The sequence below is a fragment of the Haliotis rufescens genome, unplaced genomic scaffold (genome assembly GCF_023055435.1).
Source record: "Haliotis rufescens isolate VD_foot unplaced genomic scaffold, xgHalRufe1.0.p SCAF_1, whole genome shotgun sequence".
Lineage (NCBI taxonomy): Eukaryota > Metazoa > Mollusca > Gastropoda > Lepetellida > Haliotidae > Haliotis > Haliotis rufescens.
Window position 1 is genome coordinate 82,489,288 of NW_025963779.1, and position 15,099 is coordinate 82,504,386.

A 15,099-nucleotide genomic window follows, 5' to 3' on the forward strand; every position below is an offset into this window, starting at 1 on the left:
ACGTGAAACAATCAGATCTCATCATTCAGTCAGATATGATAATTGACTCATCTCTAACCAAATACACACAACTGTGTACCTTCATACCATAATCTGTTTCCTGTTCATTTATAAATAATTTATAAGAGTCAGCATTTTGAAACAACAAACAAACAGTATTTTGAAATACAAGGAAACTTTTTTCAGACCATAAAGTGAACATCACTTTTAAGCAACAGCATGCTTCAACAATGTGCGATTGGGTTCGCTGACATGTCATATACTACTCAAAAGAAGTTAAAGAATACTTTGTTCATGCACGAACAAGTTGGCACCAACAGACTGATATCAATGATACCACATATGTGTAAAACAGTGACACTGTTGGCTTGTCCTTTCAGACAAGGACTATCAACACTCACGTACTGGGGGAACACAGGCACATGCACCTGTGACCAATGTTAGAACAATATGATCTGGACAAACACCTAGTGTTGTGACTCCATTAAGCCTTATATTTTGTATAGTTGGTTTACGAGGCCGACTGACCAAAAACACAACTGAAAATAGAAAAAAAAAAAAAATCGCCTTTGACAAAAAATGTTTTGTCCGACTGTTTTACATTTTTAGTTGAAAACCCCCGAAAACTTGACAGTTGATCACAGCTGTTCAAAAGAAATGTCGAATAATATGTATAAAAATCTTTAATCTAACAACAAAAAAACATTATCTTTAGGTATCATTTCAAAATCTTACTTCCATGATTGTGTGACCTACAAGTTGGTGTTTCATTCATTAAAGGCAAAACTAATCTAAAAGTTGACATCGTTATTTTTTATTTTATTTAACCACCTACATTGAATTTAAGGCCAAAAGGTTTTTAGACCAACTAAACAAATAATAGGCAATACATGAATTTCAAAATTCCACAAAGGTCCACATGCCATTACTTGAACATACAGCTGAGATACAGTGAATATGAGAATATATTCTTCAAGCATGACAGTAGATACATGTGCCAGCCATCAGTTGAAATTACTATGTATCCTGCCTTGTGACTAGTGAGTGAGTTCGGTTTAACACAGCTTTTAACAGTATTCCAGTTATATCACGGCATGCCAGCTTGATGTGGGAGAAAAGCCGAAGTAATGCAGGATTCAGACGTTTATCACTTTGGCGAAACCCACGAGCATGGATATGGTGCTGACACACCTTGAACCATAATAGGGGCCAACTGGGAATTGAACCCTATTCACAGGTTTCTGGCGTGTCCAAGGGACGCAACTCTGCACAGCGAATTGCGTCACCTTAGACGACTGGACCACCCGGCCCCCTCCTTGTGACTAGAGTGGCCCAAGTCCTATTGTACAACTCTGGCTGTGATGGCTGCAGCTATCTCTTCCTGAAGGGTGCTGGTGCAGGGTGTGCTGTTTGTGTAATACTCACGTACAAATATTGTGAAAATATCTTCCTTCCACTGAAACTGTCACCAGTGATCGGTATATAGAAAATATGCATCTCTTGTCAAAAAATACTTTCAAAGAAGATCAAATAAATTCATATTAGCTGACGCAAGTTCATAATGGCAATGGCAAAGATAGCAACAAAGGGAATCAAGCATCACTATTTGTTTTTTCACAGTAAAAGGAACACCACTGTACCAATGTACCAATTCAGTGCACCAAAGAATGAAAGTATTTTATTAAATTAGACCAGACCAGTTTTACTTTCCATTTCACGAACTTTCTCGGGCAGAATAATGTAGGCAAAATAGTGTCTAAAAGATAACCAAAATAAAACATAAACTTATTAACATGAAAATATTGTAACATCATTTTGAACATGCCAACCGGTAATGGACTACTTGCACGGGCTTAACATACAAATAAAGGTTGTTTATTCTTAAAAAAGGGTCTGGCCTTCTTATCAAATTCATTGTAGCTGTTTAGTATGTCAATCATCTTCCAGAAAAAAGAGCGTTAACTGACTATAAAAGTCCAGTTTCCACCCTTGCCGAACTTGGCTGGTATTATGGAGTTACATTTTGGCTGGGCTAACGAGTCCAATCAAAATCGTGCAACAAAATCAAATTCCGGTTCATAAACTGTCGTGCAGATTTCGGTTGATTGCAGGATTTGCAATATCTTTTCAATATATTTTCCAAATCTTTTCATGTTTTTAATCAAAGTGCTAACATGATTTGATGCACTTCGCGATGTAACACCCGTTTAATCACAATATAGATCTTGATTATCGATCAGATCGTCTTGACTGGGCGCCGCCATTTTGTTTGAAGCAAATGCAAGTGATACGAGAGGTGGAATCGCATTGGTCCATAGGAGAGGCTTAAAAGAGACTTAACTCGTAATAGCCACTGGTGGCACTACGTTTGAGCCCAGGAATTCCAACCTAGTTCGGCAAGGGTGAAAACTGGACTTTTAAAGTCAGTGAACTCTCTTGCCTCGAGAAGATGTACGTCAATAGTCTCAGGTAGTTACAATGAATTACAGAGACAAATCGGCAGCCACTGTTAGTTTGAGAGTCACTCTGGTCACTCTACATTCTTCAGTGATTGTCCCAGGTACTATTATCTGACGGAAGTTTCAACTTTAATCAGATAAAACTAAGAATTAGCTTGCCATAGTTTCTCATACCTGTGTAATATCACACCAGGGCTGCACATAATCGTGATAGTGACTATAAAGTTCACAATACATCATCCTAAACCAACACACTTATAATGGCAATATTTCCAACATATCACATGTTATACTGACAAGTACATTTGGCACATTTAATGTAGCTAGATAGCAAAAATAAATATATATTTTTTTAATCTATTTACATCGTTTGTTTCTTTTGATTATTAACAAATAAATTCATGAGATGTGAAACATGAATACTGTAACATGTCTTATGCCAAAAAAATGATTCTACAATGATGCCATTCACATTTTTGAGGACTTGTTTTGGGGGAAATCACCAAAATTAAACAAAGAAAACTACAATGTTGACAATGGTAGAAAACATCACGTAATGAAATATGATTACTACACAGTGTAATGACTAGCTCAAGGTGTCCTATCGGCTGTCCTATAGCAAGTGAAGAAGTCACTGTTCAAGTCTTGAAAACTGGTGCTAAATCATAAAGGTTTTGTTTAGTATTGACAACATCGAACAGGTAATGTCTTGGCATCTTATGAAAACACAGAAGCAGAAAGATCATATGCAACAAAAGTTGTAAATCAACAAATCTGATTTTTTATTTTTACAATATCTCATTAAATATGGAATATGCAAGAAATGCTTCACTTATTTAGCAGGACTTGCAACTTACAGAATCATTTCTAAGGTTAATAAATTTTATATTCTGACTACTGGTGATCTCTGTGACCTTGATTATAATGCCAGCCAGGCTCTACCAGTATTTCTGGAGGGAATATTGGAAGTGTTATACCGGTAGGTATAAAGTTCCTAAAATGTGTGGTGAGATCGATATTGATAAAACAAGACATTATTGCGGAGGTCAAATTCAGTCAACCAGTTTGAGAAGCCCCTCGTACACAGGAGCAAGGGTAGTGACAGGTGATACATGTGTTATTATGCAAACAGGAAATAATATGGGTGAATTGATTTTCTCACACTGTGTTTCCATAAAAGGTTATCTGAGTTTAAAAAATGAGTTGATATCAACATTCTCACCAGTGTGACCTTCATCCACAGACGTGAATGCAATGTTATATGTTTGAAACTGGGTTGCAAAGTCGCTTTCCAGTTAAACAGTTATAGGGTCCATTTTGGAAATGATGATATTAACTGATACTTGGTTATCACAAACAATTAAGAAATCAATCTTTATATTCGAGAAAACACATGCATATGATTTAATCTGATTTACAAGAAAAGCAAGTTGAGATTCGTTTGAACTTTTTATAAAGAACAAGTGATTCAAGTTCAAATGTAGTAAAAAAACTAAGAAATACATTAACTCAATAATCATTTGAAAAAATGCATGCCTTAAAAGTACTCAGGACACAAAGCAAAGGGACGTCATAATCTCTCAAAGAATCTTCCAGTGTCTCATTTCTTCTACAATATTTCAGGAGACAAACGTTTAGGACCTTGTCATGACACAAGGTTCTTATTTGCATAGAAGGGACAGGTCACATGTCAGTGGGTGAACCTTGTCTAGCGATGGTTACCATGGCGAGTGTCTCACGACTAAATTCGGTTCGTCTCTGAAGCACAATTTTCTGCTGCAGTTACTTTTCCTCCAAGAAGGACTTTCCTTAAATTAGCAAATCCTGCTTCCACCTGAAGCTTGTTGACCACTGAGCAGGCCTGGATCATCCACTGCCTCTTGCCCGTCTCCGCCGACAGCTCCAGGAACCGAGCAATCTACAAGACAGGCACAAGTGGTAAAACAACGGTAAATAGTTTGTGAGTGAGTGAATGGTGTTTCTGTGAACTGTGCAATCTACAAGACACACACAAGTGTTAAAACAACAGTAATTAGTTTGTGAGTGAGTGAATGGTGTTTCTGTGAACTGAGCAGTCTACAAGACAGCCACAAGTGGTAAAACAACGGTAAATAGTTTGTGAGTGAGTGAATGGTGTTTCTGTGAACTGTGCAATCTACAAGACACACACAAGTGGTAAAACAGCAGTAATTAGTTTGTGAGTGAGTGAATGGTGTTTCTGTGAACTGAGCAGTCTACAAGACACACACAAGTGGTAAAACAACGGTAAATAGTTTGTGAGTGAGTGAATGGTGTTTCTGTGAACCGAGCAATCTACAAGACAGGCACAAGTGGTAAAACAACGGTAAATAGTTTGTGAGTGAGTGAATGGTGTTTCTGTGAACTGAACAGTCTACAAGACAGGCACAAGTGGTAAAACAACGGTAAATAGTTTTCGAGTGAGTGAATGGTGTTTCTGTGAACTGAGCAATCTACAAGACAAACACAAGTGGTAAATCAACGGTAAATAGTTTGTGAGTGAGTGAATGGTGTTTCTGTGAACTGAGCAATCTACAAGACAGGCACAAGTGGTAAAACAACGGTAAATAGTTTGTGAGTGAGTGAATGGTGTTTCTGTGAACAGAGCAATCTACAAGACAGGCACAAGTGGTAAAACAACGGTAAATAGTTTGTGAGTGAATGAATGGTGTTTCTGTGAACCGAGCAATCTACAAGACAGGCACAAGTGGTAAAACAACGGTAAATAGTTTGTGAGTGAGTGAATGGTGTTTCTGTGAACTGAGCAATCTACAAGACACACACAAGTGGTAAAACAACGGTAAATAGTTTGTGAGTGAGTGAATGGTGTTTCTGTGAACTGAGCAGTCTACAAGACAGGCACAAGTGGTAAAACAACGGTAAATAGTTTGTGAGTGAATGAATGGTGTTTCTGTGAATTGAGCAGTCTACAAGACACACACAAGTGGTAAAACAACGGTAAATAGTTTGTGAGTGAGTGAATGGTGTTTCAGTTAACAAGTGTGTTGGGTTCAAAGCCGCATGTTAATGTGTGGAAAGCCCTATAATGCACATTTAAGCACATATTTAACACACTGGTGAAACCCATGAGCATTGGTATGGTACTGACAAACTGAGGATCTTGGACTGAAACCTATAATGGAAGGGCAAAGATTGTTTGTTTGTCGTTTAACGCCGCACTCAGAAATATTCCCGCTATAGGGCGGCGGTCTGTAAGTAATCATGTCTGGACCAGACAATCCAGTGATTGTCATTGTGAGCATCGATCCACGCAAGTGGGATACGATGACATGCATCAACCAAGTCAGCGCGCCTGACCACCCGATCCTGTTAGTCGCCTCTTGCGACAAGCATAGTCACCTTTTATGACAAGCATGATTTGCTGATGACCTATTCTACCTTGGATCTTCATGGGTAGAAGTGCAAAGTAAAGGGCCTGCCCAGTAGCCCATAGCTACTATATTTCCTCTCTGGCTAGTGAAATATGAGAACTGGGAATAAGTTGTCATTTCATAATCGACTTATGAAATATTCGGTTAACCACTGACCAATTACTAACTATAGTCAGAATGTAACTTAATCTGTTTCTCTTGATTTATTCCAGTTTCAAGGTGTAGATGGTTGTATATACAAATTCTCCAAGTATATTTATAAATATTCCAGACATGAAAAGAAAATTCAAATTTATCCTGTCAACAGTAAAAACTACTAATATGTCTAAGATATGTCAATCAGCAGAACTTTGTTTTTAAATAATGAAATAAACATGTTATTAAACATAGTTATTATAAAATACAACTGAGAAACACTTTTTCATACAGAAAAAATAAGTTGATTCAAGCTTGCACAAATTAAAGAAAAATCAATTCTTGCTTGAGATCCACTTTTATTAATTTTTCATTGATTCATCTATCTGACGCCCAATACATGTTTTTTCAGACCAAAAACATTGTTATTTCACACAAGTTTGGCATGGACCAGATGCTCAACAGGGTTCCAATTTAAAGAGTTCTCTCCCTTCATACCTCAGCCTCGGACTTGGCACCTTCTACGTCCTGGTGGTTTGCCAGGACAAGGAGCGGCAGCCCTCGCAGGAACTGGTTGGACAACGCCTTGCCCAGCTCGGACTTGGCTGTAGCGAAGTCCTCCTCCGTACTTGCACTGTCCACTACGTAGATCATACCTTGGCTGCCTTCGAAGTAGCGGTCCCAGTATGGACGGACATTCTCTCCCCCTGTAAAAAGCAGATGTTTGTTTGTTTGTTTGCTTGTGGTTTAACGCTGCCTCAGCAATATTCAAGCTATATGACGGCAGTCTGTAAATAAATGAGTCTGGACCAGACAATCCAGTGAGTAACAACATGGGCAGTGATCTACACAATTGGGGTACGATGACATGCATCAACCTAGTCAGCGAGCCAGACTACCTGATTCCCTTAGTTGCCTCTTACGAAAAGCTTGGTTTGCTGAAGACCTATTCTAACCCGGATCTTCACGGGGCTAAAAGGAGATGAAAACGCTAATTAATGAGCAAAAAAACGCTGTTTTCTACTGTTGAATGGAGTGAGTGAGTTAGTTGGGTTTAATGCAGCTTTGAACAGAATTCCGGCCATATCATGGCATATCAGCTTAATGTGGAAGGATATCCCCAAGTGACGCAGGTCTTAGACATTTACCACTTTGGTGAAACCCACGAGCAGGGGTATGGCACTGACAAACCGGGAAACATTATCTGGATATTTAACTCTCTAAACTTACATTTTACTTCAGATAATTAATTTGTATTCCAAGGTTATATTAGTTTGTTTACACTACTCAAAAGAAGTTAAGGACCCCCAATTCTTACATATACTGATGGAAATAAATAAGGGATCGCATAGTGTGTTTGGTCAATGAGTCCGAATGTTGTTATTTTTTTTAGACCATTTTTCGGAAGTACATGGTCAACATCTCCAAAACGCTATCACCTATAGAAAGACATGCAGTGCACGTGTTTCAGTAGCTTTTCATGGCACAATGGGGTATAAAGTCTTCTACTGTAAGACAAATCTCATTGACATCAACTGCGTGAAACATGCCAAGACATTACATGTGTTTGAAGGAGAAATGGTAGGCAATCGGGATGGTGAGATTAGGCCAATCACTGCGAGAAGTTGCAAGACACTTTCAGAAGTCCATCAGTGTCCTCTCACGACTGTGGAACCCCTACAGGCAGATCGGCGATGTTGTCATGAGACGTGGGCGTGGGCGACCAAAGAAACCTACAGCTCGTCAAGATCGTCAGATTCAGCTGATTTGTTTGAGGGATCGCTTTAAACCTGCCCCAAAAGTGAATGCCGAGTTCAGATTTGTCACACATCTAAGGTTTAGTGATCGCACAGTACGTAACAGGCTGCGTTCAGCGGGTCTACAAAGTCGCCGTCCCGTGGTAGGAATCAGGATGACTCAAGAACACAAACGGCGAAGGTTACAGTGGGAAAGGCAGTATGGAGCCAGACAGCTGCGTCGTTGGATATACACCATGTTCAGCGATGAGTCTCGTTTCAATATGGACAATGCAGATGGTCGGATACGTGTTTGGAGACGACGTAATGAACGATACCAAGCATGCACTGTCAAACAGCATGACAGATACGGGAGTGGATCAGTGATGGTCTGGGGTGGAATCACCTACGACAACCGAACAGATTTGATTCGTATGGATGGTCGTCTAACTGGTGCTTCCGTTCGCTAACAGAGTTGGGCGGTTGTTCGAGTTTCAGCAGGGCAATGCAAGGCCACATACTGCTCGTGTTTCAGCCGATTCTTTTAGGCAGAACCAGGTCGTTGTGCTTCCATGGCCGACTAAAAGTCCAGACGTTAACCCGATAGAACATTTATGGGACGTTCTTGGTTGTCGGGTGTGAGATCGCATTAATCAACCTTGTAATCTGGACGAGATGTTTGACTGTTTCAGACAAGAGTGGCATAATGTTCCAAGGGCTACAATCCGGGCATTAATTCGGAGTATGCCAAGACGTTGTCAGGCTGTTGTGAGAGATCGTGGTGGTCACACGTCATACTGAAGAATTGAGATTAAGTCATTATTTGCCATGTAGATTTCATTTGATCAAGTGTTGTATTAAAATCTTATGTCTGCACCATCTATGCGATCCTTTATTTTATTCCATCAGTGTATTACTATAGTTAATCTGTCATGCCTTGACAGGATAAATGTTCTTTAACCGTGCTCATGATGTTATACATGTGGCTTTAAACACTTGACACACGACTTGAATACATAGTTCAAGTGTTAAGAAATCGGATGTGTGAGTGGGTTGGGATCGAGGAGCTTGATGATGTAGGCTATGTGTGTTTACCACGTGGTGATGTAGGCTATGTGTGTTTACCACTTGGTGAAACCCACCAGCAATGTTATTTAACTGACAGAGATTTATCTATTATTCAGATCAAATAAGTCATTTTCAAAACTTATGGGGCCAAACTCTGATATGAAACTTATATCCCTATGGTATGCAGATTATGGATACAGAATCGCCGTCCACAAGTAACGTTAGTGATACACAGAATTTTTACAGGGCATCTCTCTCAGATATTACCTATTGCAGCAGCAACATCTGATGTCATATATTAAGCCTCAACACTTTGTTTGTGATCACTGCCCTTAGCATGTCTCTTCAAGGTACTCATTGCTAAATTAGAATGCTTGTTATTGAATTAGATTTCACATGACTTACCGGTACACAAAGCAGCCAAATCATAGTATTTCTTTCTTAGTTATGCTGCAAGCACGTGTGGTTAGAAATCATGTTCACTGAAAATTTCTACCTTTCTAAGTTTTTCTGCCTTTCTGACACCATGGTGAGCCATGTGAAACATTCTGTGTATCGCTAACATTACTTGTGGACGGCGATTCTGTGATCATTTGAAACAGAAACATCTTTGGTATTATCAAAACTATGACAACTTTATTTGAAAAATTTGTATACTTGATTCTGATTTGTGACCTTCAGCATATGAAAGGTGTTTGTAAATTGAGACACATAAGGCAACAAAAATCACGATGTTTACATTCAATAATAGAAGCAGCTATCTGAGTGATGTAAACTGTTTTTGAGACAGGTAGTGACTAATAACCATAATTATATAAAATAAACCCATCTACATGGAAGCGCCCCTTGTCCCAGTGAGAGTAAATATCATGCGTCAATCGATAAAATATTGCGATTATTGTGCAGGGCGCTGCCTCGGCAGAACACTGCAGTATTAATAAAGCCTATTAGATACTCTTTATTGGTCACCACTACAAAGCCATATCATTAGTTATAACTATAACTACAAGAATTGGGTAATCTGTTGTTCCAAGTTGGGAATTTGCACTGACATGGGGGCCGAATATCGGCCTCTGTGCAGGTCTAGATCAATCCCTGTGACAAGCTAAATCTAAGCTGACATCAAGTCTCTGAAATGAATATATTTTACTCTAAAAAAATAAAAAGTTGTTAAATTACAATCATGAAATATAATAAAAAGGATCCCAGAGACTTTCTTCATTTTCATCCTGATACTGCAGTAATCTAGACTTACCAAATATTTGACTTGCATAGGCTGTATTGGATATATTTGTTTCAGGGACTGGATGACAGACTAAGCTAAATCATACCGGTAATCAGGGCAATCTGGGATTTGAACCTACAGCCATCCTAAGGGATGGGAACTGTAGCTTCTCCAGCCACTGGGCCACCTGCAGAGCCCTGACAACGAACATTGGGTATGTACATATACTGCAGCCATAAACAAACGAGCATATCTAGGACAATCAGCGTTTCAGATTTGTATCGTAAATTACTGGTATGTAACAGGTTGTAAAAGTGACAGCTGTTGACAGCTGATGATCATCCAACCAGATGGACCTCACAAACAAGGTAAGAACATGGGCATGCTGACATCTCCGTAGGGATTGCCCACGACCAGCCTACAGCTGTCTTGTGGCATCACTTCAGCATCGGTAGGGATTGCCCACGACCAGCCTACAGCTGTCTTGTGGCATCACTTCAGCATCGGTAGGGATTGCCCACGACCAGCCTACAGCTGTCTTGTGGCATCACTTCAGCATCGGTAGGGATTGCCCACGACCAGCCTACAGCTGTCTTGTGGCATCACTTCAGCATCAGTAGGGATTGCCCACGACCAGCCTACAGCTGTCTTGTGGCATCACTTCAGCATCGGTAGGGATTGCCCACGACCAGCCTACAGCTGTCTTGTGGCATCACTTCAGCATCAGTAGGGATTGCCCATGACCACCCTACAGCTGCCTTGTGGCATCACTTCAGCATTGGTAGGGATTGCCCACGACCAGCCTACAGCTGTCTTGTGGCATCACTTCAGCATCAGTAGGGATTGCCCACGACCAGCCTACAGCTGTCTTGTGGCATCACTTCAGCATTGGTAGGGATTGCCCATGACCAGCCTACATCTGTCTTGTGGCATCACTTCAGCATCGGTAGGGATTGTCCCCTACCAGCCTACAGCTGTCTTGTGGCATCACTTCAGCATCGGTAGGGATTGCCCACGACCAGCCTACAGCTGTCTTGTGGCATCACTTCAGCATCAGTAGCAGGGATGTGAGCAGGTTTTCCCGAAAAAAGAGGAAAAGTCTAGGGGGGTCTGAAATTTTTTAAACATTTGATTGCAGCTGTCTTGTGGCATCACTTCAGCATTGGTAGGGATTGCCCATGACCAGCCTACAGCTGTCTTGTGGCATCACTTCAGCATTGGTAGGGATTGCCCACGACCAGCCTACAGCTGTCTTGTGGCATCACTTCAGCATCGGTAGGGATTGCCCATGACCACCCTACAGCTGTCTTGTGGCATCACTTCAGCATTGGTAGGGATTGCCCACAACCAGCCTACAGCTGTCTTGTGGCATCACTTCAGCATCAGTAGGGATTGCCCATGACCAGCCTACAGCTGTCTTGTGGCATCACTTCAGCATCAGTAGGGATTGCCCGCGACCAGCCTACAGCTGTCTTGTAGCATCACTTCAGCATCGGTAGGGATTGCCCATGACCCGCCTACAGCTGTCTTGTGGCATCACTTCAGCATCGGTAGGGATTGCCCATGACCAGCCTACAGCTGTCTTGTGGCATCACTTCAGCATCGGTAGGGATTGTCCACAACCAGCCTACAGCTGTCTTGTGGCATCACTTCAGCATCGGTAGGGATTGCCCATGACCAGCCTACATCTGTCTTGTGGCATCACTTCAGCATTGGTAGGGATTGTCCCCTACCAGCCTACAGCTGTCTTGTGGCATCACTTCAGCATCAGTAGGGATTGCCCACGACCAGCCTACAGCTGTCTTGTGGCATCACTTCAGCATAAGTAGGGATTGCCCACGACCAGCCTACAGCTGTCTTGTGGCATCACTTCAGCATCAGTAGCAGGGATGTGAGCAGGTTTTCCCGAAAAAAGAGGAAAAGTCTAGGGGGGTCTGAAATCTTTTAAACATTTGATTGCATTTTAAGCAATTTCGTGCAGTTTGGACAACATTCACACCAAGAAATGTAATAAGTCAATGGCAAAAGTCAATAAGTCAAATAAACAAGATGGCAGATGGAGTAAAATTTCGAAGTTAAATCAGTACTTTTAAAAAATCGGGCATAGCTTCCGCGCACCTGGCTACCCGCCAGGTCTGGGAGCAATACTGCCATAAACTTCAACCCCCCATCCCCCAGACACAAGGACAACTGATACAAGCGTGCAATGTCTGACCCTTTCCCCATGTTGAAGCATACTGAAAAAAACTTACCTTGTACTTACTTACCTTTTGTTGAAAAAAACAAAACTCCATTGCAAACATACGACATTTATACAACATATATCCCCATGTTATGGGTTTTTGGAAGCTGAAGAAACATTCACAGTTTTCTTGCTAATCACATGAACAACGGTAAAACATCTCATTCACTTACAGGCTAAAAGACAACTTTATCTTAAAAACAAGCCATCTGTGTGACGCCACACCCCACGTTATAGTGCAAGTATTCGTGATAGAAAACGTATGATGTCCGAAAACCTATGCTGCTGAAAGCTCTGATCGAAAACAATACAATCCGCGACGATTGTCCGGTTTTCGATCATATTTTTCGGAGTGTTTTTTTAGAAATCTTTGATTATATTTTTAAGAGGAAGATGATTTTTCCCGAGGACTACTGTTTTAAAAAACGCGATTTTCCGCGTTTCCGCATTGGTAGGGATTGCCCATGACCAGCCTACAGCTGTCTTGTGGCATCACTTCAGCATCGGTAGGGATTGTCCCCTACCAGCCTACAGCTGTCTTGTGGCATCACTTCAGAATCGCACTACTAACTACTTGAATTCATCCAACACAAACATTACTCATTCCTCAAGCTAATGTTTAGAGGCACACTAGTCTGCCGTACAGACCCGGAAACAAATATGTCCAATACAGCTTTTGCAAGTCTATAATGTTTGGCAAGTCTAGATTGCTGTATCTGAAAATGAAGAGAGCCCCTGGGCTCCTTTTTTATTATATTTTTATTGAGATAATTAAACAACTGTTAATTTCTGTAAGATATGTTCATTTCAAAGACTAGATGTTAGTCTATAGGCACACTTACATTTCATAAATCAATTTTATATAAATTATATTTCAACTGTCAGCCAATGACTATAACCTGATTGTCAGAATATAATATATTATACAAATTATCAGTTTTTATCCCCACCCACCTCACTACTCAACAACCCACTTCATTTTATTGTCTCAAGGTCGCTACAGATGACATCCTCCCGAGGTAAGGGAGCTAACTGACTGTAAAACTCCAGTTTCAACCCTTGCCGAAGCATAGCTGGGATAAGGGAGTTATATTTTGGATTGACTAACGAGTTTATGCATAGTCCAATTAAAATTGTGTTGCAAAATCGAAATCCGGTTTGTAAACAAGGATTTCAATGTGCAGATTTCGGTCGAAAGCAGGATTTGCAGAGGATGTGTACTGTCAACTGGGCATCGACAGATATTTCCAAATCTTTTCATGTGTTTTATTAAGAAGCTCAAGTGATTTGATGCACTTCGCGTGGTAAGACCCGTTTTATTACAATATAGATCTTGATCATCGATCAGATCATCTTGACTGGGCACTGCCATCTTGTTTGAAGAAAATGCAAGTAATATGATAGGTGGCATCTGATTGGTCAGTAGGAGGGACATAGCAGGGAGACACAACTTGTAATTCACACTGGAGGCACGGTGAACGAGCCCAGAAATTCCTTCATACTGCATGACCAACCATTGTGACCAGCTGATCCACATTCAAGGTGACGCTGACGACAAGCATGGGGTACTAGGATCTACACCCATGTCTTCATACTGCATGACTAGCCATTGTGACCAGGTGATCCACATTCAAGGTAACGCTGACGACAAGCATGGGGTACTGGGATCTACACCCATGTCTTCATACTGCATGACCAACCATTGTGACCAGCTGATCCACATTCAAGGTAACGCTGACGACAAGCATGGGGTACTGGGATCTACACCCATGTCTTCATACTGCATGACCAACCATTGTGACCAGCTGATCCACATTCAAGGTAACGCTGATGACAAGCATGGGTTACTGGGATCTACACCCATGTCTTCATACTGCATGACCAACCATTGTGACCAGCTGATCCACATTCAAGGTGGCGCTGATGACAAGCATGGGGTACTGGGATCTACACCCATGTCTTCATACTGTATGACCAACCATTGTGACCAGCTGATCCACATTCAAGGTGGGGCTGATGACAAGCATGGGGTACTGGGATCTACACCCATGTCTTCGTACTGCATGACCAACCATTGTGACCAGCTGATCCACATTCAAGGTAACGCTGACGACAAGCATGGGGTACTGGGATCTACACCCATGTCTTCATACTGCATGACTAGCCATTGTGAACAGCTGATCCATATTCAAGATAACGCTGACGACAAGCATGGGGTACTGGGATCTACACCCATGTCTTCATTCTGCATGATCAACCATTGTGACCAGCTGATCCACATTCAAGGTAACACTGACGACAAGCATGGGGTACTGGGATCTACACCCATGTCTTCATACTGCATGACTAGCCATTGTGACCAGCTGATCCATATTCAAGATAACGCTGACGACAAGCATGGGGTACTGGGATCTACATCCATGTCTTCATTCTGCATGACTAGCAATTGTGACCAGGTGATCCACATTCAAGGTAACGCTGATGACAAGCATGGGGTACTGGGATCTACACCCATGTCTTCATACTGCATGACCAACCATTGTGACCAGGTGATCCACATTCAAGGTAACGCTGATGACAAGCATGGGGTACTGGGATCTACACCCATGTCTTCATACTGCATGACCAACCATTGTGACCAGGTGATCCACATTCAAGGTGGCGCTGATGACAAGCATGGGGTACTGACACAAAGTAAGTGATCTAGACTACCACTTGTCGAACTTTCACCGCTGTGGAAGCCTCGGTGGCTGTGTGGGTTAGATCGCTGACTTTGTGTGATGGCGATTAGGTACCTCATTCTGGCAGTGTGGGTTCGAGGTCT

The 15,099-nt window shown here is 41.4% G+C and overlaps 1 protein-coding gene across 1 annotated transcript in view; it reads right to left on the minus strand.

Moving 5' to 3' along the window:
- Nucleotides 1-2,333: 2,333 nt before the first annotated feature.
- Nucleotides 2,334-15,099, minus strand: part of LOC124136907 (ADP-ribosylation factor-like protein 15) — a 28,971-nt gene continuing 16,205 nt past the window's right edge. Inside the window, exons 4-5 of the mRNA XM_046502950.2 lie at nt 6,503-6,711; nt 2,334-4,377 (exon numbers count right to left, since the gene is read on the minus strand). Coding sequence (XP_046358906.1) covers nt 4,201-4,377; nt 6,503-6,711 — 386 coding nt within the window. The 3' untranslated portion in view covers nt 2,334-4,200. The remainder of the gene's footprint in view (nt 4,378-6,502; nt 6,712-15,099) is intronic.